Below are 23,380 nucleotides of genomic sequence, written 5' to 3'. Positions count from 1 at the left end.
ATGCTAAAGAAACAACAAAGTGGCTTTGTTACCCGCTGGTGGTCAGTCTAAAAGTTGAAGTGTGAAGAAAAATTAGAGTGTATTACAAAGAGATATTGTCACTAGAGTGAGACATTTTCCTCTAATCCAGTCTGATGAGCTCTAGCTCCTCTGAATGTTTTTAAATGTTGAAAATTTCGTTTTACAACTTCAGAAGTCAATTAAAGTTTCCTCCTAGTAACCAAATAATTTTTGTGTCATAATGCATCACGTTTAGAGCTACTTAGCAATTCGTACATGTTGTCGGCACTCTGGTCCTATCAACATCTAATTCTCCCTCTTGTCCTTCTGTTCCAACAGTTTTAATATCTTCGACCTGTCCCATATCCGTTAGTCATCCAGACTCATGTGTGGAAAGGAAAAAGGAAAAAATGCCGACTCCCTGGCACTTTTCGGTCATGGTGTTTAATGCATCTGACTGCATCTGCGCTCCTTCAATCTTCAGTTTAACGGCACCGTCACCGACAGAGTATTTGACAACCGGTGATCTCAATTTGTCGCTAGTGATAAGCCTATTAACATTTAACATATAGCATATGACGTATAGGACATGTATGAGAAATCGCTCTGATATTGGTTCAACTTTCTTTTCAGTATTGTTTGTATGCTTATCCTTCACGTTGCATGTAGCAAGTGACAGAAAATGACCTGATAATATAATAATAGGACAAACACAAAACTATGTGAACCTAAATTTCGTTTACACCTTAGCTAATTCAGACACTGGAGGGAAGTGATACATGGGCGAACATTTCCTCTTCTATTCTCCTACAACTCCCTTTTTTCAACTTGCACTTCCATCTCTTCGTACGTCTCGAACTAGCGCAGTGGCAAGAAGTCACCACGACTTAGTTCGATTCGACCCATCTGGTTCGATGGCAAGCCAAGCCTTTAATTATAAACTGGTATGAGATTTGTTGGAAAGATAGCAACACTGATACAGTGCCAGGTGCTCGCAAGTCATCGCATACAGGTTTTGTTAACGTCTGCTATTATATAATATAACAAATTGGAGTTGAACGCTGCAGTTTTCTTTTTGCCATCGATCTCGCATAACGTTAACGGATAATAGAACACTAATCTTTATATCGATGAATAATCAAAAGAAGCGCTCAGATGCAATTATCGGACAACCCATGGTTAAGTTGGAGAATCATCGTAGCGTTACGACGTGACTAAGCTGTTAGTGCACGCTGGTATACGTGCCATACCGGACGTTGTTGTAGCAAAAAGTATGCGTTCCTTTGAAAAAAAGAAACATTGGACATCATTTTCGCCGGAATCTGTTATTATTTCGCTAACGTTTGGAACAACGATGGATTAAGAGCAAATTTCCTTCTTGCTCCTTCATCTTCCTCGCGAAGCGTCATTTTAGCTGATCTATTTGCATCTTGTGTAATCTGCGTCTGAGCACGTAGATATGTCTATAAGAATTTGTTTTTTTTTGAAAGGTACATAAAATATTGCGCTAGCAGTTGAGGGTTCCCAGAATACTCAAACCTTCCTTGTGTCTAACGTTTTTCCGAGACGTCGGCGAGTTTGTGCCCGAGACTTTGGAAGTCTGGGTGAGCCACCTTCTTGAGCACTTTCTGCGAAGCTTGCATGTGTGCTTGTAATTCGAAGATAATCGAGAACCATGAATGAGCGAGAGACGTTGTGTGGTGGCTGCGGTTGGATTTATATCCATATATTCGTGGAACTGTACAGAATATTGAAGCAACTTTATTCTTCTATTTAAAATCTCTCGGTAAAAAACATCAAGTGGGTTAAACTATTAAATAATTCGGAAATGGAACACTTCTATAAAGTTGACAAACACAGTGCACTCTCGCACAGCCCAACCTCTATTTCCGCTTTCGAACTCTTCATTCCTACAGTAGTTATTTTTTAAACTATTTTTTAGCTATCGATCTTCTTTCAATCTACCTTTCGTGTTCGATTTACTCTAGAACGCCCCATGGCACATAATAATTTATTTTCTGGCCTTCAAAAAATTCTTAGAGTTTGAATGCACATCACAATGTTGGCCTTTAGCATTAAAATTCCATTGAAATTACTGTAAACAAAATGATAAAAATGACTACCACGTCCAAGTTTACGCTTTCTATAGACGAAAGTTTGCAGCTTCTCCATGTTTGTTATGGTTTTTGATGTATTTGTTTATGTGTATGTGTAATGTTCCTTTCACTTCAGAAAACAAAACAGAGTCTTAATCTCATTTCCTACTTATTAGTTTTTGTGTGTTCCGACTTCATTGCGTCAGATTTTATTGCTGAAGAAAGTTTTGCTCTCTCTTATACACTGTCAATAAATAATGAATGATTTTCCGCCGCTCTACATGTTCTCTTTAACCGTCATAGGACAGTGAAATCACCTTTCTTTGCGAGTAAAATCAGACCATATATGATTCTTTTGAGCTTTTCCACAAAGACTTTGGGTAGAAGAATTTTGTGTTCACTTTTTTCTTTTCTGCAGCGCAGGCATTACAAACTTCAACTAAAAAGTCGATCTTGCAGAGAAGTAACCTGATCCACTATCATATTTTACTAGGAAATGAGTCTTTCTCTCTCCAAGTACAGATTTGAGAACCAGCACAATTCTTTCCCGAATAGTCGAGAAGATGAACATCTTCACATACTCGAAAGCAAACAGAACGAAGGAAAGTAATAGACGAGCAACTGGTTCCGCAAGGTTTTTCTACAACCTCCAGTCGGCTTTGTCGCTTAGACCTTTTTCATGTGGGAGGAAGGATGACTGACACTCGCACTCATTATATGTGTTTTCCATAGCGAGAAATGTATTGTCATTCCTGTAGTAGCAATACCTGTCGGACAATGCTAGAGAAGAGCATCACGCTCGCACTCAACGGCTGTTTAATGGCTAGCCACGCAGATGCAAAAACTTGGACACATCTATTGGAAATGGGTAATAACTCGTTTTGGCTAGCGCAAGTTTTAGCGCTTGAGCAAAAAGTGTAATTTGAAAACATTTAGAAGGCATCGCAGTAGATTCCAGCTGTGCTGCACAACTGGATGAATCTAGAATCTATAGCATAGCGTGTGCTTATTCTCTCTGCTAGAAGTATCCCAGTTGGCTGTACAGACCACTCAAAAACACATCGTACGCTAAGGATTGCATTTCGATTTTCTGCTCAGAAATACACTGTACTTTGAACCAATTATTGCAGTTCCGATAAAAGGAAAACAGGAAATCTTAAGAGGAACACGCAAGAAAGAAAAGTGCAGCTGTAGGTGCACCGCTGTCTGCAAGTAGTGAAATCGTCCGATGACTGACGTGAGTGGCTTCTTTTGATAGGTGACATTGCTTCCCCTACAGCGAATCCTCGAAGGATTTCCTCTGTTTTTGCTCAGATTTTCGCTGAGACAAAGACCGACGTGACGTCACCGCTCAAGTGCGCTAACAGTGCAGTCCGTCCGACTAGCCCGAGTAAGCCTCAGCTACAAGTGGACCCTACTTTCCCGAGCGACTATACCCCTTTGTTCCCAGGACGTACACACGACTCCTCACACGCTCTCATAGGTTGGGGGCGGTGCTTCTGCAGTCACTAGCGCGGCATGTTGGCGCGCACTCGACTCCTGCTCACCTTACTGCTCCTGATCGTCGCAACAGTACGTTCCTATGATACTGATTGTAAATGGAAGAGTAACGTGACAGGTATGTAATGTCGTGCAACCATTTCATTGAGAAGCAGTTATGTCGGAGGACCTCTTATTATACTGCGCCTTTTTTTGAGCAGAAATCTAGAAGCAGCGGTACTGTAGATGACAAAACGCCTAAGCAGATACGAGTAGGTCATAAAAGGATTTCTACTAGAAAGTTTCTACTATGGTCGCTGAAATTCGCACTGCAAGAGTTCGAACATTTCTCACTCCTGCTATTCATTATCTGCTTAGTTTAGTAGGGATTCTTTTTCTAGGTATCACAGGCATAAATCACATCCGGTAACGAAACGTCAGAGAACATCAGCGTTAATATAATAGTCTGTTCATTTAGGACCTAAGAAACGAAACTACTAAACTCTAAACTCACATAGAATTCTCTAATTTATGAAAATGGCGGCACAAGATGTTCCCTCTTATCTTTATACCTCTGGCAAATCATCAGTGGGATTGTTATTATTAGGTCTAATATAAGTATATACATAAATATATATAAATATATATACAAGTCACTGTCACATCGGTTTTTTTTTTGCAATTCTTTTTTCATCCTGTATGGTCCAGAAAAGCGACTGACAACGTGGGATGCACTTAAAAAGTTCACGGGCAACCTGCGTTTCCTTTACAAAAACCTACTATAAGAAACTTATAAACGTTCAGTTGGTGCTGAGACTGAAATGTTTAGATATGGTTGCATTTTACGACGAATAGACAGAAAATGAATGACTTTACAAAACATTATGTTAGAACTTCGTAGTCCTTAGCAGATTATTCGTTAAACGTACATTTTTCCGGCGTTTCCCTCTTGTTTCAAACATAATTTGTCATTTGTGACTCGTTCGTCTGTCAAACAATTTTTTTTTGCGCAAATTGTTTCTCCTTCCGAAATTAGCAGCAAATATCAGAATTTGCAGTAAAAAGTGGCCAAACTTGTTCAACTCTTTTGAAGTGATCGTTTTCCTTACTCTTGAGCGCATTGAGCGAAGGAACGACTTTATGCAGTTCCACTCCACTTTCTTGTAATCATTTCTTTCAGTAAGAATTGCAAAGGTCGCTTATGAGCGACATTGCGCTCTTCTGATTCTGTAAGGAGAAGGGTTCTTTTGTTCTTCTAGAATTCCTATAATTTCATATCGCTACATCTAATATAGATGCTATATCATTGTCACATCTGCAGCGATTGCTTTTCACAGAAGAAATAGTGTTCTAAGAAATGTTCGAAGTTAGTGTAATTTGTTGTTCACCTCATTACTGTGTTTAGTCTTAGACCACCACTGATTGTAGAGCAGTCAGATACGATGAGCGCTCGTCTTTGTCACACAAAGCTGAGCGCGAATTATTGCATCGACCTCTGTGAGACCTCCGAGGTCTGTCTACACACCATGGTGCGCAATGCCTACAATTATGTCCTTTCAAAATAGGTTGCGCAATGTAAAAACCATCGAGCGACCTCCGCAATCGAGTGGGGGTCCCTGGGTGATCTTGCAGCTTACGTTATTTGTAGACAAAATATGGACACAAAATCAAAAACATCGTTGGAACATTCCAGAAAACCAACAGAAGGGGCCCATTCAGAAATCTACTCTTTCTATGATTCATCTAATACTTTTAGAGGTTATTCAACTGACCCTCCGATCTAATTCACGCGTGAGTGCCGCAAACTCGTACGAACTGAGTGAAACCAGTTGGATTTCATGCGATTCTCACGGACTCAGAGCTCATAGCCTCATGACCCTCCGCAAATGTCTTTTTATTCGACTGCTAGAGACCATCTTTACCGAGACTACATCAATTGTTGTTCTAAGGTTAGGTTATTGGATCCTGAGGGTCAAAAAGGGGTCAAAAATAAGTAGGGAATATAACATAAATGCTAGAAAGCACGTATGGGAATTCGTCTCTGGCATGTATTTTTGACCTACAAGCCCCATGTGTTTTATTCGATCGCCGTTATAACTGATGGAATACATATATTAACAGCGGTCGCTATACAAATGTACTAGTAGTGGTCTTATGTTGCTACTAGTACATTTGTACCGAAGACTGCTGTTAATATCAGTATTCCATCAATACCGTACTACCTGTTACTGTGAACAAAAGGAGAATTCTGGTGCAGATTTGGTCATAATTAAGAACACATATCAGCTAAATAAGTTGAGGCAGACAAGAAATCCACGAAAAACAAGTTGTGCGCACTTCTACGTTTTCAGTTTTCACAAATCTTCAAATATCATTACCAGCCAGATCCCCAATTAGTAGTCTTCAGAACTTGGATGCAAAATGAACTACGTTAAAGCAGCGTTCGGGGAAATTAGTGTTGTCGGGATGTTGGATGGTAGACATCCTTCGAGACATCGCTTGTGAGTATCACAACGACTCAGGGGACAGTATCCACGACCCCTCAGATAGAACTGATCACAAGACTAATCATTTTCTCCAACGAAACAATTTATTGCACCTGTATGTGCTAAAATGAAAATACGAAAAAAACCGAACACAACTCGCACAGATACTAAGTTGCTTCATTGAGTAGGTTCATCATTCATGCTCTTTTATTTCAGCATTTATACGAACGTAAGGAGCTGATTCGGACAAACTACCCTGAATTATTCTCCTGACCTGTCCCGATCCATAGAAGTCTTGCGTTTTTGCCCTGATCACAAGCTTCATACCTATCGCTGAATATAAGGAGGAGAACCCAATTTTAAAAATTTGTCTTTAGCAGGGAAATTTCAGTGGGCGTTTGCTCATAAGACGGAAAAAGTCCGCGCGTTCTAATCTAATAGAACTAAGGAACAGAGCTGCTTAATTTTGAAGGGAGAAAAGAACTGAATCAATACTTGGTGCGAATCAAGAGAATATCTTGAAGAAGTTTTAGTTGTTTAATTTGGCTAGAATAGGGGACCGTGTTACACATCGGAATATTTCTTTCTTCAGGGTGTACAGCAACAAAAATTAAAAGAGGGCAGGTACTTCAGCAATCAGCCTATGTAGTCACTCCAAGCTTTTTTTCTGCCGCTTGAGGCAATTCCTCCATTCAAAAAGAATTCAAATATTATCAACGAAAAATTTATGAAGAGAAGCAATCTGTGGCTTTTTCTGGAGAGTGAACTCTTAACTAACAGTACTTTTGCAGACATCTCCGACGTTGCTCACCACAAATATCAGGTTCTCGAAGAATGTCTCTTCTACAAGCTTACGAAAGATGCAGATCAAATGCAAGGTAAAATTTGGCATGCGCCTACAATGGTTGTATAGAATTGCGTTTTCGTTCCTTTTTCATTTTTCTCGTGGTTAAACCCACTGATGCAGCAAGATGTGATCTCCTAATATCTACGACATCGTTATGATTGTGTTGTGATTCTCTTATTGCTAAGGTGCATTCCAAAAGACCCTTTCATGCTTCAGAACAACTCCTTTAGGTGAAGAAGAGACGAAACATGCTTGTTTACTGCGTTTGTAACGCTTGATTGCACCATGTTAGATCTTTAAATACGAATAGATTACAAAATTCTAGAATTAAAATTTCTACTATTACAATCGAAATTCTTGAGTTAGTAATAAAGGAGTTGATCTTTCAAATTAAGAATGCATTGTGTAATATCTTTTGAACGTGTTTTCAAAGTCCCTTCCTGAAATTTTTTGCAACTTATAAAGGATCTCTTCCAGGCACTTTAAATCACAAACTGTTACATAGGCAATTTACTGTGGTAAGCACTACACATTGGCGCTGCAGTTTGAGAATTTCGGACATAGAGACGGGCGCCGTGAAGCCAGAAAACCAAATAACCCACCAGAATTCCTTCATTTCCAAAAATCACGAGAAGTTCACTGTGAAATAAGTAATGAAGCCGGATACACTGCTAACACTCATTTCAGTTAAATATAGGCAGTAAAGTACTCGAAGTTCTGGAGCTGCACGAAGACAATGCATAAAAAAAGGAAAAATTCACTTTTCTCTGTGGAAACCTCTGGACCCCATGAATTTTCAAGGTTCAGCTTTGCACAAGGTAATTAAAGAGGAATGTTAGTGAGTACTTGTGTATTCCTCTAGGTTTCGTCAGAACTAAGACATTTCCAATGCAATGATGCGCAAGAGAAAGGACAGCGCCTACTTTTTGTGCAAGCGTTAGCTGAACGACTCATCTCGCTCTCAGCACAGCAAATCGTTGTCGCACTGCTGTACCTCAAGTACGAATGGACAAAAAATGGGGACGGGATTAATCAGCACTCGAAGAATCTCGACTACTAGACCAACCCGCATGACATTATGGATCTACTTTCAAGAGAAGAGAAACAAAGTTCTTGTTCACTCACTACAGCCTCCACTGCTTACCAACCGTTATTTCCGCCTCTATGAAGGATGAAATGATAGATCGTTTCACTTTTGGAAGAAGTCCACAGATTTTGTCATGTTTACGTTGGACGCAAATGTTGGTTGTAACGTCTGACTGTCTAGAATGTCAACAACTTTCGACGTTCGAATATACGGGCACCTAACTAAATGAACTAAACAAATTAAAAGTTCTTGTTTCTCTTCTTCCTTCCAAAAATTTGGTTCAACCAACTAATCTCTTATCACTGAGTATCCCTATACAACTCGAGCGACTAGATAGTTTATATTAATAGTGCTTCAATCCTATTTTTGCACTGAGAACAACGTCATTGCAGGCAAGAGCAACGCGCTCATGCTGCTACCTCCAACTGTCGCTGCAGGTGAAATACTGGATGTACAGGTTCTCCACGCTGGTGTGAGACAAATGTGGATGGTAGGTGAGCAAGACCACATTGATACCGCAGCCTGTTATCTCGATGTATTGCAGAACGAGGTCTTCAAGGAAATGAACATCAACGGATACCTGAAGCTGGTAAGTTCAGCCTCTTTTCTAACCCTACAGTAAAAAAACACATGCAACTCTTATTTCTACTAAGTTATGTACGTAAGCATGAGATCGCTTAATGCTAGTGGTGTTGTGCATAGGGAATAGAGTGGTTGTCAAACAAATAGACACGCAGAGAGGAATAAAGAAGCAAAGAGTGGACACACGAGTTGCTAAGGAGCTGAGCATACAATCGCTATCCGCTGACCGCAGGGAAAAAACTACGACCACCACGACTCGGGAAAGGGACCGCGGTTCGATTGAACGAGCCTCGATTCCTCTCAGTAAAACCCTTGATCTTTGCAAGAAAGGTGCGAAATGATGAAAAAGCAGCGCACGTCGAACCGGAATTTTACAGCATTCAGTGCTGAAATCGATACAGACCGCACATTGACAACAGCACTTTTCAGGCACATTCTCCAAATAGCAAAAACTGAGCGGAAACTTTTTTGATCAGCACTGATTAGACGTAAGCATGTACATGCTTCAAATATCTCTATTTTTTGAGCGAAAAACAATGTTCTTCTTCAACATTAGAAGAGCAACTCACCTACAGGTCATCGTGAATTCGGTCACAATCTACTCATCAGCTAAGCTTTGAAATTCTATTCACTAGTTTATATGCTGAGTAAAATTCTTGTAAACACATGGGTATATGTTCCTAATTTACATCCTCTTAGATCAGATCTTAGATTAGCTAAAAATTTTATTCTAGTCATGGAAAGATCGTCGCCTTCGCTGGGACCCTTCCGAATGGAAAACCGACACGCTGACCATCAAGTCATTTGGACGTCTGTGGGTGCCAGATATTAACTCAGATAAGTGCGTGCTACCTTGGTATTTATTTATATCTCTCCTTGTATATATAACATATAGAGACACATGCGTCGTATAACATGCGTCTCTATGGATAGAGTTCACTTTTCGCATATGGCTGAGCGTTTCTGAGCAGCCAGGTAGAAAAGCAGACAGCCACGTTACTGCTCAGTAACAGGATAACATGCACGAAAAAGAGTGGCCGATTTGTTCCCCTGGCTGCTCAGTATTCGTTCTGACAGAAGCGCTAAGTTTAGTTATAATTATACTAGCTGGTCTTCAAAACGCTTTCGAAATCTAGCAACACTTCTGCAGGCACCAAACTGGACAGCAATCCTCGGACTACGTCACATTTCAATCTCTGAGCACAAACAACAATGGTAATGTTACCGGCCGACTTGAGTTCCGGATCCAAGCCCATTGCGAGATTGACTATACGGAGTACCCAAGCGTAAGTTCGTTAGTTTGATTTCGCTTGGGACTTCTTTCGATGATTGCGAATGAATTTGACACGCAACATTGCTCAGCATTAAAGGAAGTGGTCTTGCAATTCCTCTGTATTCGCTTCACCCCTTTAGTAAGCAATAAACAGTTGTTCAGAACCAGAGCGGTGTGGTGGTCTAAAGCGCTGTGCTGCGCGAAGGGTTCGACCGAGGGTAATTGAGCCTTCCACAACCTCGCGTTGGTAAAATCGAAAACCTGCGTCAGGTCCGCGTGACAGATCGGGCGAGCCAAAGCTCGTTGACATTCATTTCGTTGAGTGAAACCAAAGGAATTAAAATGAAAGCTAGGACGTACCCAAGAATCAACGCCCATGCATAGAGTTCGGTGAGCGCAAAAGATAGGAGCGAGTCCGGGATGTTTCATATAGGGCGCCTTGATGGGATAACTAGGCGCATTCTACATTCTCACAACCTACAGTCCCACCAAAAAACCCAGTTGCCAAAACCAACATATCAACATAGAAGGTTGATGGGATGCTCGTATGAACTAACAGCCGTACTGCAGCGATACAGGATTAACATCTGCGGTGCAGGAAACAAGATGGTCTGGTAGCAACGCAGGCATCGAACATGGCTTCAAAGTCATCTACAACGGTAAACCAAACACCAGAAACGGGGTAGACACAATTATCTCTCAGCGCTTCCGAGACGAAATCACAGTTGTCTAGTGCTTCAACGACTGTCTTGTCAGGGCAGCAATTCAGATTGGTGAACGACGATTTCACTTCTTTTCGACCTACGTCTTCAGCTGCTAGAATGAGATTAAGGACAAGTTCCCACAGTTGTACGATGAGATGTAGGAGAAGAGTTGTACCACTAGAGGGCATCATTACAATTGGATTATTATAGTTATTATAGTTGGCATATCAGAGCGACAAAGGGTAGAACATGGAACACGAGACTAAGATGGCGAGTGCAATTTTGCGTTTGCTGTTGATTCCGTGATCGCAATCCCGAAGCTCTAAAGGTAACAACCTCCCAAAATTAGTCCTACTATGGCAGCGCTAGGACGCAAACTGACTTCGTGCTCATAATATGTACATCGCTATCAAAAGTTGGTTACGAATGCAAAGGACATACATCATGAAACTTTTATAATTCAGCATCGTCCGGTTATCTTCTCAATCAAAATCTCGCCTTTATAACAGAACCGCGATAGTCGATGTGGACACCCATGAAATAAGCGTTGGGAGCTGAAGGAGAAAGAAACCGAAGTCCCTTCGCGCATCCAACTGCCACCCGTTAAGAACGTCGAAAATACATGGCGGCTCGCAAACCATGGGATGATCGAAGCAACCCGCACAGAGATCAGTTCAACAGCCTTATCGTTGGAAGATGCAAGAGCAGTCTTTGCTACGGATGGAGGAAGTAAAAACGAAGGTTCTTGAGAAAAAGCGCCTCTACCACGCTTTTCTGAATATTAAGACGCAGCAAAATCGGACAAATTACAGAAAAGCAAGAAATTATGCAAAGAAAGTGGTGGCCGTAAAATAATCTGCCTAGCATGGTGATTTCCATGAGAGGACGCTACGCGACTTCTCCACCAACTGGCGAAATATCGCCATCGTCAGACCGAGAAGTCTGATAGTTCTATGGTTTCAACGACGAGAATTGAAGCCTTCAGGTGGGCCAGAAAAAGGAGCTGAGGCGGTAGAGCAACCACTTCGAGAGCAGGTTAACAGAAAAGTTCCCTCACCCAGAACTTCCCATGCCTCCGCCTACGTATGGACCAGTTCAGCAAATAACTATTGACGAACCGCTTCTCAGACAAATGAAGACAGAGAAGGTGACAGACCCAAACGATGTGCGGACAGAAGTGTGACAGTCCTGGAATTGGAATTCCGGCGTGCATGGTTTCTGGAAAAAACGAAGACGCTTATCGCCTGGCAGCGAAGCTTGACAGTACCCATCTGGAAGAAGATAAATAATCTCTAGTTTAGCGCTTTAATTACAGGGTGAATAGACTGCTGTCTCACTGTATGAGGGTCTTTGAACGCGTTACCAACCGCAGGATTCGAGATGTTGTCTATCTACCCATTAACCAATGCCCTTTCGTCACAAACTGCACCACCATTGACGCCATACACTCTTCTGATTGTTTATCAAAAACCGGTGCATCTCGCATTCTTCGACTAGGAGAAAGCATTCGACAGCGTTTTGAATGGAGTAATGTGGAACACTTTACGTAACATGCGTTAGCAGGAAAGCTCATCAGATGCGTCCAAATCTTCTTCTAGCTATAAGAACGTCGGCGAAATTTCCCACCTCTGTTGGCCTGCATCAGGGCTCAGTCCTCTCACTAATGCTCTCCAAAATCGTCCGGAAACCTATTGGTGCCTGCACTATGGAGGCTACTCTCACTGACGACGTCATGCTGACGTTTCAGGACAAAGAAGAACGGCAGCTAACACGATTGTGACCCTTTAAGCTAGGAGGGTTTGTGCTACGTCTCAACGCCAAAAAGGCCGAATATGTAGCATCTCGGTTCGACAATGATCGCATCCGAAAGCAGCCTTGAACGTGAGATTACCGCTCGACTAAACGCTACATGGCTGAAGCTCCGGCATCCTCTTGACATAAGTCAGACCAACAGTCGACGTGTAGTACTCAACGGCTCCGAGTGTTGACCCTCAATCAACGAAGTAGAACGTTGTCTCAAAATGAATTAAATTAGGATGCTTGACGGGACGACTGGTGTCGCTCGTGTTAATCACATCCGTAAACATGATGTCGGCAGATTCTGGGGGTGCGGCCCCCACAGTAGAGGAAATGCGTGAAACTCGCCTCCTAAAGTGTGGTGATGTCCTACGGGGTGTAAGATCGGCATAGATCTTTGTAAGATCGGCATAGACCTAGATGTACTCACAAAAAATGACCAAGGGGATGGATGACCAAAACAGTGTTGGTATGATTTATGCTGACATGAAGCTAGCTGGCGTCTACTTTGAGCAAGTACAACACCGCGATCGAAATGGTGTCATCTATCCAGAAAAGCGGATCCGTCGGTAAACGTGGCAAACGCCGAGGTTGAAGACGCTGTGACGTAAGAATCTCAGCGAAACTGCAGCACAGATGATCAGCTTACCTGACAGAGCAGCTCTTTACACCTGTACGAATTATGAAATTCAATTTGAATGTTTTATTTCATCACTCGCTCAAAGAATCGTCTCTAAGTTATCACTTCTGGTTCTTACGAGCTATCTAAGTTCTGCATTTATAAAATTGTTTCATGCCTTCGCTCTTATACGCAAATACTTTAGTGGTGCAAAGAACCGAACAAACATCCCCTTGAACGTCGCCTTTGAGGTGCAGCAGGCAGGATGACTAATTTTTAATTGCTCACCTTCGCATCCGGCCCTGATTCAGGGTCGACGACTACATTAAAATGATGTGCCTCGGCGTAAATTGATTCTTCACTTACATTTCGGCAGTATTATCGACTTGAAGTTAGGGGAATAAGAACCTTTGTAAAGGAAACAACCACAGTACATTCAGAAGTTCCTAGTACGCATATAATGCTGTACATTTTGCCCTTTAGGACATTAAACACTGTTGTTTCAATCTCCAGTCGACTCTCTACAAGCGGTATATTAAATTCTACTTGGAGAACGAAGACGGTTAGTGAGACAATTCAATATATACATACAATATACAAAACAATAGCAATACTCAGTTGTTTACACTTAGAACACCTGGATATCTCGCAGCTGAAGACGAACTGGCATATTGAGAACTCATGGGTGAAGAAGAGTACACAGGAAGGAGACAACAAGTGGGTCTTACCTGAAGATTCGGAATGAGTGTCATATAAACTGAGTCATTTTCGCAAACGTTCAGAGCGCTAGCGCGGACTTTTTCGGAGTAGTTCTCCTCAATAATAAGAAGGGGAGACTTATTTGATCACCAAATTGTTCAGTTCTGGAGGAGAGCATGTGGGCGACTACAGAGTCCGGCTTTGATTTATTTGCTTCCGAACAGACAAACGGGATTTAGTCGCAACACTTTGTAGTGACTTCTGAGTGAAGTTGTTCTACCGATGATACAAGCTAGATCAAATCTTGGAGTTTTTTTTTTGGTGGATCTGCATAGCAAGCCTATAGGATGAATTTCAACACGACATTGGAGAATTTCGGTGGGTACGTGTTCAGCGCATAAGCTAGATTCTTTCTTTCGAAATAACAACACCATCTTTTTGATTTGGTGGGTGTTTGTCTTCAAATTCTCATATTCTTCTCATTGGCGCAGTTTTCTTTCTTTTGAACCAAGAATCAGTATTTCGCACCTATGGCTGTGACACGCAGACTTGATTGAGCCACACAAAACGTGCTTCTCGAAGCTGATTTTGTAAATAGTTTCTTTTACAACGAAGAACTTCTTTGGAAATGCGCTCAGCTACAAAAATAGGCCATCCAGTGACCATACAAACATGGATCAGACATCAATACCGTTTTGTCTCCTTGGACTTCAATGCCAAGCAATGTATAATTAGAAAACATGAGCAGTAGAATGTGTGCTATTATATCAGTGTCCTATGAAGCAGCAGATCAGTCTTCGCTGCCAGTGGGCATTTCAGCTGCAAGCAATTGCTTGAAAAGGCTCTGGAAAAAAGCGATAGAGGTCAAGTAATTGACCCTCAGGATAGGGAGGGGCTAGACCAGCTTACATAGCAGCTTACATAACGATGTCCTGCACAGATAGCACATACTGTTGGGGTGTGGTAATAACCGATTCGAAAGTGATAGCGTCATCGCCTTTACCCATACGTTTCGCAACTCGTGTACTTGTGATAGTCAGTGCGAAGTTTTTTTGGAGCTATGAAGTCATTTGAAGAGTACCAACATCAGTGTCTCTCTGGCCTTAACTTAAGGGCGGCGCTTCAAGAAAGTGACGCAGTATGGATATCCCAGGGAAATGTGGGGTTTGGGCGTAGATTGCATGGATCTGCCCAATACCTCTTAGTCATCCTGAGAAAAGCGTAGGAGCGTGTTGCGTTAGAACGTGCAACCATGTACACGCTCCGGTCCCCTCACTGGCTACCTACCTATTGATTGGTTTCATTTGATTAGGAGGATTTTGGAACGCTCGTTTTTGGGCGCGGAGCGTGGTAGCGTGGTAGGTAGCGCGTTGCAATTCATTTCGTAAGGAAGGACGCCTCGCCCCGTTTTTTGCGACGATGAGCGGAGCCACGGTCGTTTCCGCAGTGTACAACCCAAACTCTAAGTTTCTCTGTGGTTTCCGTATCACGAAGCTGTCAATGTTGGAGTCTCTGCGGCCACACTCAATTCCCGATATAATATTCTTCGATATATTTTCCATATAATGAAATTATATATTCGTGTGAAAATTTAGTATAACATTGAAGAATTGGATACTATGACAGCGGCGACCGCTTTTATAACTGGAAATATTGGATCTTCTTCGTATTGTGAGAGGAAGACAAAAAAAAAGGTCATGCGTTAGCCGACGCGTCCGCTTGGATACCCTGAAACTAAGAGAAGATCCTGCAAAGGGGGGAAAATTGTTTGGGCGTTAAATAAGTGAATGTAAAGTTGAGTTTTGGGATCCACGGTTTCTCAGACCGCGGATTCCAAAACTCAACTTTACATTCACTTATTTAATTCTTTAATAAAACTTTCAAAATGTGGTTTACATGTAGAATGTAAAGATATAATTCCAGAGATCTTACAAGATGAGATTAGCTCCAATACACAAGAAATGATGAATTGCTAGCTATACTATAGTCGGGTCAAAATGAGCTGAATCTCGGTGAAGTTGCGTAAGCAACTGGGCTCAAAGCGGCTTCATGAAGCGTAGAGGGGGCCCTGCTAGCACCACACATCACTGCAACTGGCGACGGGCCACCCTGATCCCAGCCGATGGTTCACACTCCTCGTTCCCGCTTGCGCAACTGCACCGTGCTTCGTTTCGTTTTGTCCGACTACACCTAGATTTAGATCATGTGTATATTTACTTCACTCAAAGTTACGCCGAAAAATCGCGAAGAAACTGTGGGAGTGTATAAAAAGGAAAATAAATTCTTAGAAAACTAGTTGTAGTGAAACGTATATGAACAAAAAGTAAATATAATAAAACTGTGAATAAACAAAACAAACGGACTGAAGTACTATTCTGAAAAATTCGGGATATCAGGTATCCAAATTACTGAGTTTCTTGGGGCTTGCACTTGTTTTGACATCCGGTTGTTATTTCGAATGAAATTTCCCCTCCAAAACAAAAAGTGTGCGGAGACAGTTTACTTCTTTCCTGTTTCAAAATAGCGGAATGCTTTGAATTGTTTCAGTGCATCCAAAATACTCGCAAAGTCAGAACATTCCTGCTTCTTATCAACCTCCTCTTCCAGGGCCGATTCGCTGGAGGTCTGTGTGACGGCAAGACGTAGATCGACAACCTTAGCCGTTGAACTCACTCTGCCCGTTTTAATATCAGCACTTTTGCTCCTAATCGCCCCTTTCTTTGGAAAATTTGACCAACAGGTTAGAGCATCTTCCAGAGTTCTGTTATTTTGATGTTCATGTGAAAAAGGATAGATACGAAAAAATCGTCACATGATGACAAGGCTTCAAATGTTCCCTCTTTGTTTAACCCACAAGATTTTGCTTTGTAGGATAAGCCTTCGATAATCTGTAAACGAATGTTAACTTTCCAGCTGGTTTGACTGACTGTTCAATCATTCTGTATATTCCTCTGCAGTTCATTTCCTGGGTTGTACGAATTCAAATACCCATATACAGCCGTTTTGGATCGGTCGACGCTTTACGTCCTTGGCGGCGACGGCTACTTGGCTCCTTGCTCCCGTGCACCCACTGATCAACGCAACGATGACGTCGATAAACGCTAGAACGGATTTTTTCGATTATGGTCGAGAAGTGATCCTATTTAATGCAAAGTTACGGAAAAAAGAGCGAAAACCCGAAACAAATGAACAAGAGCTCCAAGGAGCCTATCGACGACTCCATCATTTCCTCCAACGACGGGTGAGAAGGTGGGTGTCAATGCCTACCTAAGCTGAGAACCCGATAGATAAAGCTACTATAATCAAATGCGACAAGAAGATGTTCGGTGTTAAAGTAAAGAAATTGCTAATTCTTCAGTAAGGTCTTCCGTAATCAATGGACTGAATTTCTAGCGTCATGTAAGCACGGCGTAGTATGTTGAAATAGTGACGGTGGCTTAGGATGTATGAATAGAGACATGTAAAAACTAAGAGCAAACAAACCACAGTAATCGTCCTTTCAAGTTTGAAGTAGGGCAGCAGAGAAATCTAGTTGAATAAGAATATACGAAGAATTACTCATAAAACCTTACAGAAGTTCGGTGAATTTTGCAACTATTTGCTTTTTTCTTTTACATCCGATCCACAGTAAGGAGAATGTGACATACCGTTCTCACTAGGTGCGGTCCAGATGTAATCGGATCAAAAAGAGCTTAAATGCAGCGAATAAGGCTAGTCGTGCGCAGTTACACGAAGAAATTGGAAAAGTCAATTTCTTCTAGCTAGCTTTTCCGACTCATCTAACAGCAAAACGAATGATAAAACTCACGGAAAATGACTCTGTTAACTCTAGGTAATCTTTTTCATGGATATTTTCTATGAAAAAAGAAAGCAGTTCTGAGGAGTTACAATCTCTGTGAAGGATGATCAGCACGCGGGCTCACCGCTAACCCGAAAAAATACTTCACGCCGAGTGTAACTGCATGTAGATTACAAATATTCACTTGACCGCTCGCCTTCGCACAAAAAACAATTTTCTATTTGTTTGATCAGTTTTTCGACACATATTGGGTACCTAATGAGGAAAGACCACAGAAGCCGACACAACCGGTACCTGAAGGATATTTTGAAGAATTACTGTTGTCTTATCTTCTACTTCTCGTCATAATCCCTCTGCTTCACATAATCCACTCAGAGCACCCCCCATTTAATACTTCTTTCCTTTCCTCTTAGAAAGAGGACGTGTTAAAAAGCAAAAAAAAAAAACGATAAATGGAATGTGAAGAAGAACCGTTGGCTGCAATAAAGACTCTAAAGAATCTAGGCTCTGGCTTCACATTGATAATCGACTTCTCAGTTCACCCCTAAGTATTTCGCGAAGTACAGTAAGACAGCGATTACACGAACTTAAGGGTAGGATACCACGAATCTGAAGATGCAAGGGAATCCACACTAAAGCTAGAGATAAGACTGTAGATTTCGGGATCCGGGGTGTTTTCGTTCATCTCTCTCTAACCGTCGTAAAAAAGCGTGGAAGAGGCCGTTTTTTCCAACGATTTCACTTGCAACACGCCACTCTTGTGCACGCGCCGTGTCTAGATGCGAGCGGTTGAACATTTATGCGGTCTCTTCTTCAGCCCATTCGAATAAAAAGTGAAATGAAAAGGCTGCTGAGAGGACTAAAATGTGCACATAAAGGTGAATACCTTGTACGGACTAAAGCAGTTCTCACGCCCTTCTACGTGTCTGGAGTGAATCAATCCACTAGGGAATCGGCACCACGCTCATTTCAATTCAGAATCGTTTGCGGTTTACGAGAGCGTAACTGGCCTATACAATGACTTGCTGGGGCTAGCCGATATGTCAAGTCAGTGTTTTTATCCTCCCAGACAACTCTGGTACCAATTTATCGACCACGGTGAGATGAAAGTCTTGGTGAGCACTGGAGTGGATTCGAGCCTCCGTTCGATCGTGCCGACAGCGGAACCTCTTACCGACTGCGTCATACCCGCCCATATTTTATATGAGCTGGACTTTTTATCAATATAAAGATAACTAAGGATTTGATTCAGCCGTGGTAAATGTCACATCATCTGTTAGTTACCATTTACAGATCAAGGTAAAAATGTTCGCTCTATTGCTGCAATTTATGAGCTTCCAATTCATGGCTGACAAAACGCCTCAGCTGGGATTCGGATCAACAGTGCCGAAAATTTGTGAGACATATATAAAATCACATTTTGTCACAATCTCAGCTTGATTCGTAATTTTATAGATGTTTTCTATGCGTTCACACTAGCTGTGACGGTAATCAGCTTGATCGTCACTGTGTTGATTGCTGCAATGAGTCGAATCAAACGCAAAGTACCTCCAGGTTTGCCTGATTAGAGCATTAAATTTATATATTTATTGGTTAAATATCGCTGATATTCCCTAATTTTTCAAATTGTTCCAAGTAATTTTTTGTTGCGGTGATTTTCTAATACGAAATAAGCCCTTTTTGGATATCACTCGTCCCTACATTATCGTTTTTGTTAGTATGGAAAAAAAAAGAGATTCCAGCAATGAGGTGAGGTTTGAATTAGTTGTGTCATTAATGAAGTTTCAACCCGATCTCGTATGATTGTAGATACTAATTATTACATTAATACTACTAGAAGGAAACAAGCAAGAAACATGCATGAGAGATTGGCCCGTCATCAGCATCGAAAATTACACCATACACTGCGGCGATGCTGACGAGAACAAAGTAGGTGGCTGCGCGATAGCTGTGAGGAACGATTACAAGAATCTGGTGGAGGAATTTGGCTCAACGTCGTCTAGATGCGCCTTTCTATGGTTGCGGGATCGCAGATGACGTAAACTCTGGATCGTAAGTGCTCACGCACCTACGGAAACCGCTGAGGGCAACAGTAAGGATGCCTTCTATGATGAACTCAATGCGTTGATGTCTAAAATGCCAAGCCAGCAGGTGGTCATTGTCGGAATCGAGGAAAATGCGAAGATGGGACTCGAACCGCAATCCGATGTGCTAGTAAAATGGTATTATGCAGCGGAGCGCACGTCGGACAACAGTGACCGTCTGGTCGACTTGTGCGAACAGACGAGCTTCATCATCGCCTCCACGTTTAAGAGGAATCATCGATGCCATCAGCTCACACGGCAGGGATCAACCCTTTTAACGCCTGAAGAGCAGCGTAAGCGGAAGATGAGGTCTCTTAAACTTCAGCTCGACTACGTTCTGGCGAGGAACATTCCTCAGTCAGATATCCGAAAATCTAGAGCTATTTGGGACGTCGCGTTCGACTCTGACTACCGTCCAGTTCTTCTCAGCTTCAAGATACGGTTCCACCAGAGAAAACGAGGAGTTCATTTTCAACCGAAAATCGACATGGCAGGTCTGAAAGAAAGAATGCAGAACAAAATTCTGCCAACATGTGTCTATTCATGTTGGAGTACGGTCCAGGATGAAGCTTAGCGATGTGGATTCCTTCACGAAATGCATCGGGGACGCTGCAAGAGAAACGCTCCCGGTTCTATTCCCGCGGAAGAAGTTTGCCTTTGCATCTGTCAAAACAAAATCCACGTACAATTCTGCATGTGTCGCGCGCAGCACTGGTGACTTCAACCAGGAAAATCGTCTTAGGAGGAGGTGGCGTCGTCAACTCCAACAAGACCGCTATAACGAGTGGACGTCAAGAGCGAAGGAATGTGAAAAGGTGTGGGAGGACAAGAACCCGCGGAAAGCCTATTCCTCACTAAAATAGTATAGCGGCAAAATGAAAAGATGTTCTCCTGTCCTAAACACTGCCAATGAAATGGCTGTCGGTGAAGGAATCCTTCCAATTTGGAAGGATCACTTCAAGACCTTGCTGAACCGGCAAGCACCGTCAGCTCCTCCTAAACTCGAGAACGTTCATAGGCCAACATATGAGGTTAACGAAGAACTACCGACCGAGACGGAGGTTTTGGTCTGTATCCAAAAGAAGAAAAAGGAAAATTTGGTGGAGACGACGGAATTAGCGCAGAAATGCTGCAATATTTTCTTCCATCTGGAACTGAACTGACAAAGATTATCGTTGAGTTGACATGATCAAGATGACAAGTTCAATAAGGGTAGAAGAAAGGATATCTGACTTGTGGGGACATACCGTCATCATTCCCCTCCGCAAAAAGTTATCCGTTGTGAACCTCAGGAATTATCGAGGTATCTCGCTGCTGTGTGTTATGTACAAGGTTTTAAAGCGGATTATCATGGACCGACTTATTAAACATCGCGAAGAAATAATGCGCTGCGAGCAAGCTGGCTTTCGTCCTAGCCGATCTACGATTGACCAGGTGTTCATCGTTAGGAGAGTAGCGGAAATCTGGCAACGTTATTCGAAGCCAATGCAATTAGCGCTTCTGGACGTTGAAGCCGTTTTCGACTCTCCCTATCGAAGCCGTCTTTTCAACGCGCTCCAATGGGGTTCCAGGAAAGTTCGTTCGCTTGCTTGATTACATGATTCAATGAATAACTGCTGCAATTCGAACACCAGCTGGATGTACAACACCGTTTGAGGTGGTAACTGGAGTAAGACAAGGGCAGTGGCAGGACCCTTCCTGTTCAATTTCGCCACTGACGACATTATGCGAAGAACAGTAGATCCATTTCCTGCCGATATCGTTCTAGCACCATCAGGACGCCCATTGACCGGCCTCGAGAACGCTGACCATGTTGTTAAATTCGCGGAAAATACTACGAAACTTCAACATGTTGTCAACCATGTATCGAAGGGCTGCAGTATATGGATTACGTCTACGCCTTCATAAATGTAAGCAGATGTGGATCTCTTCGAGAACTCGAGCGGGAATCGAAAGGTGGACTGACAACCAATAGAACTCGTCGACGAGTTCTGTTACCTGGACTGTACGCTGAAGAACAACGGCAGCTAGAAAAACGAGAACGATATTCAGCATAGATGCGCTAAGGCCACTTCTGCATTTAGCTTCTTAAAGAAATGATTGTGGTCGACCCCCATCACCAACGAAGTCAAGCTGCGAGTCTACCGATCCGCAATCCTAGGGTATGCCACAATGATGATCTTTATGGAGAAATTGATGTCGAATACCGTGGGATGACAAGTAGGAGATATTAATATCTTGCACCACCATGGAAGTGGCTAAAGTAAATCGTCCTCGCTTCTTTGGTCACATCAAATATATTGAGGAGACCAGCAGATCGAATTTTGAGTTTTTTCAACAAGTTTTGAGGAATCTGTCGGATTCAAGCTGGAAGAGGCCACCTGGCCGAAAACGGAACTTCTGGACTGAGGTGGTGAAAGAGGACCTGAGGACAATGGGTGTGGGAAGGCAGTTTAGGGTAAATTTTCGTCGTATATGGAATAGCGATAAATGGATTGATTCTGTGCAAGCTCTCGCAGAAGATCGAAAAGGTTGGGTAGAGCTATGTTCAAGGACGGCACACCTCGGCGAAGATGCGAGTAATTGCGTCAGGCGATGACATCAGCCTGCCGTTTAAGTCAAGTTAAATCACTACTACTACTGGAAGGTGAAGTGCTAGATTTTTGAAAAATTGACCTTCGTCTCGTCTTAACTGTTGCCTCCCAAAGACAAAATGAAGAATTTACCATTGAAATTGCTCGGTTTTACCTTGGATTGTGGGGCGGTAACTCTACCGAAATCATCCGCCTACCGGCAACACTCTTATCTGTCGTATTTTTGTATTATTATATAAATTATTTCCAGCACATCGCTTTACGCTGCTCGCCTCAGTCCTCAACGCCAATCTTTGTTGTGGGTCTGAGGAAGATCCTGTCACAGACGGCACATCTTCAAAGGTTTGCAGACCATTACCTTCTTAAAAAGCTATGCCGATCTCAACCTCTAGCGTCCTTAGTGTTCGAAAACACTAAAAAAGCAAAGACTGAAATAAAAGATGTCACTCTTTGCTTTGTTTCAATGGACGGTGACAATGTTTTTTGTTTAGAAAACCGTAAATACATACGTACATTTCTCATTTCTCGCAAATAGAGTAGGTTTTCTTTCACTTTGTCTCTAAGGTGACAAAAGGGACGAAATTTGTCGCTTGAATTGGAAAGTATTTTAAAGAGATCGGTTTGGATGGAGAAGATTAATAAATTTACAAAGTGAAAACACTGTTGTGACAGCACAAAACACTGCTGCATCGTATCCAATCATTACGTTCTGCATATGACCGAATCCGTTTTATCATAACCATCCAAAGCTTTTGCTACTAGATTTAAACTTGAATAGGACCTACAATCATAAACAAATTGAGCTCGTTTAAAATGCAAAAACAAAATCAAAACCGTTATTTGTAATTGCAATTCCCCCACTGCACTGCAGTAAACGTGAAACAAACCACTTTCAGGATGCTTCAGCTGACTGGCTCCAGATCCATGCAGCCATCAACAATCTTGCCAGTTGTATCACCATGGTCGTTTACGTGATCGGTGCGATTGTGATCGTCTTTTAGGATTCCGATGGGTTCGTGACATCGCGTACGAATCGCTTGAGTGTCGGAATCACCGCTTCAACGTTGCTTCACTTCTGCATGTTGTTCACTTAAAAATTGTGGCATTGTATGTATTGTATTTATCGCGCCGATTCATCAACATCCAGTCAACTAATAAATTTCACGTGATTCTCAAAAATACAAATAAAATAATACAAAAATTATAACTTATGACATGAAATTGTGTTCATTTC

General features: G+C 42.1%; 1 protein-coding gene across 1 annotated transcript; it reads left to right on the top strand.

Moving 5' to 3' along the window:
* Nucleotides 1-3,614: 3,614 nt before the first annotated feature.
* On the top strand, nucleotides 3,615-23,147 carry RB195_019175 (uncharacterized protein; the record flags this gene model as incomplete). Its single annotated transcript, XM_064186915.1, has 13 exons — nucleotides 3,615-3,714; nucleotides 6,853-6,939; nucleotides 8,388-8,485; nucleotides 8,540-8,584; nucleotides 9,312-9,418; nucleotides 9,728-9,863; nucleotides 13,454-13,532; nucleotides 13,603-13,687; nucleotides 16,277-16,409; nucleotides 18,762-18,864; nucleotides 18,924-19,022; nucleotides 22,397-22,488; nucleotides 23,043-23,147. 13 exons carry the CDS (start codon nucleotides 3,615-3,617, stop codon nucleotides 23,145-23,147), a joined length of 1,269 nt encoding a protein of 422 aa, XP_064042796.1.
* Nucleotides 23,148-23,380: the final 233 nt, after the last annotated feature.

The sequence above is a fragment of the Necator americanus genome, chromosome II (assembly GCF_031761385.1).
Source record: "Necator americanus strain Aroian chromosome II, whole genome shotgun sequence".
Taxonomy (NCBI): Eukaryota; Metazoa; Nematoda; class Chromadorea; order Rhabditida; family Ancylostomatidae; genus Necator; species Necator americanus.
The sequence above is the reverse complement of the archived record's forward strand: the minus strand, read 5'-3'. Positions and strand labels throughout refer to the sequence as shown.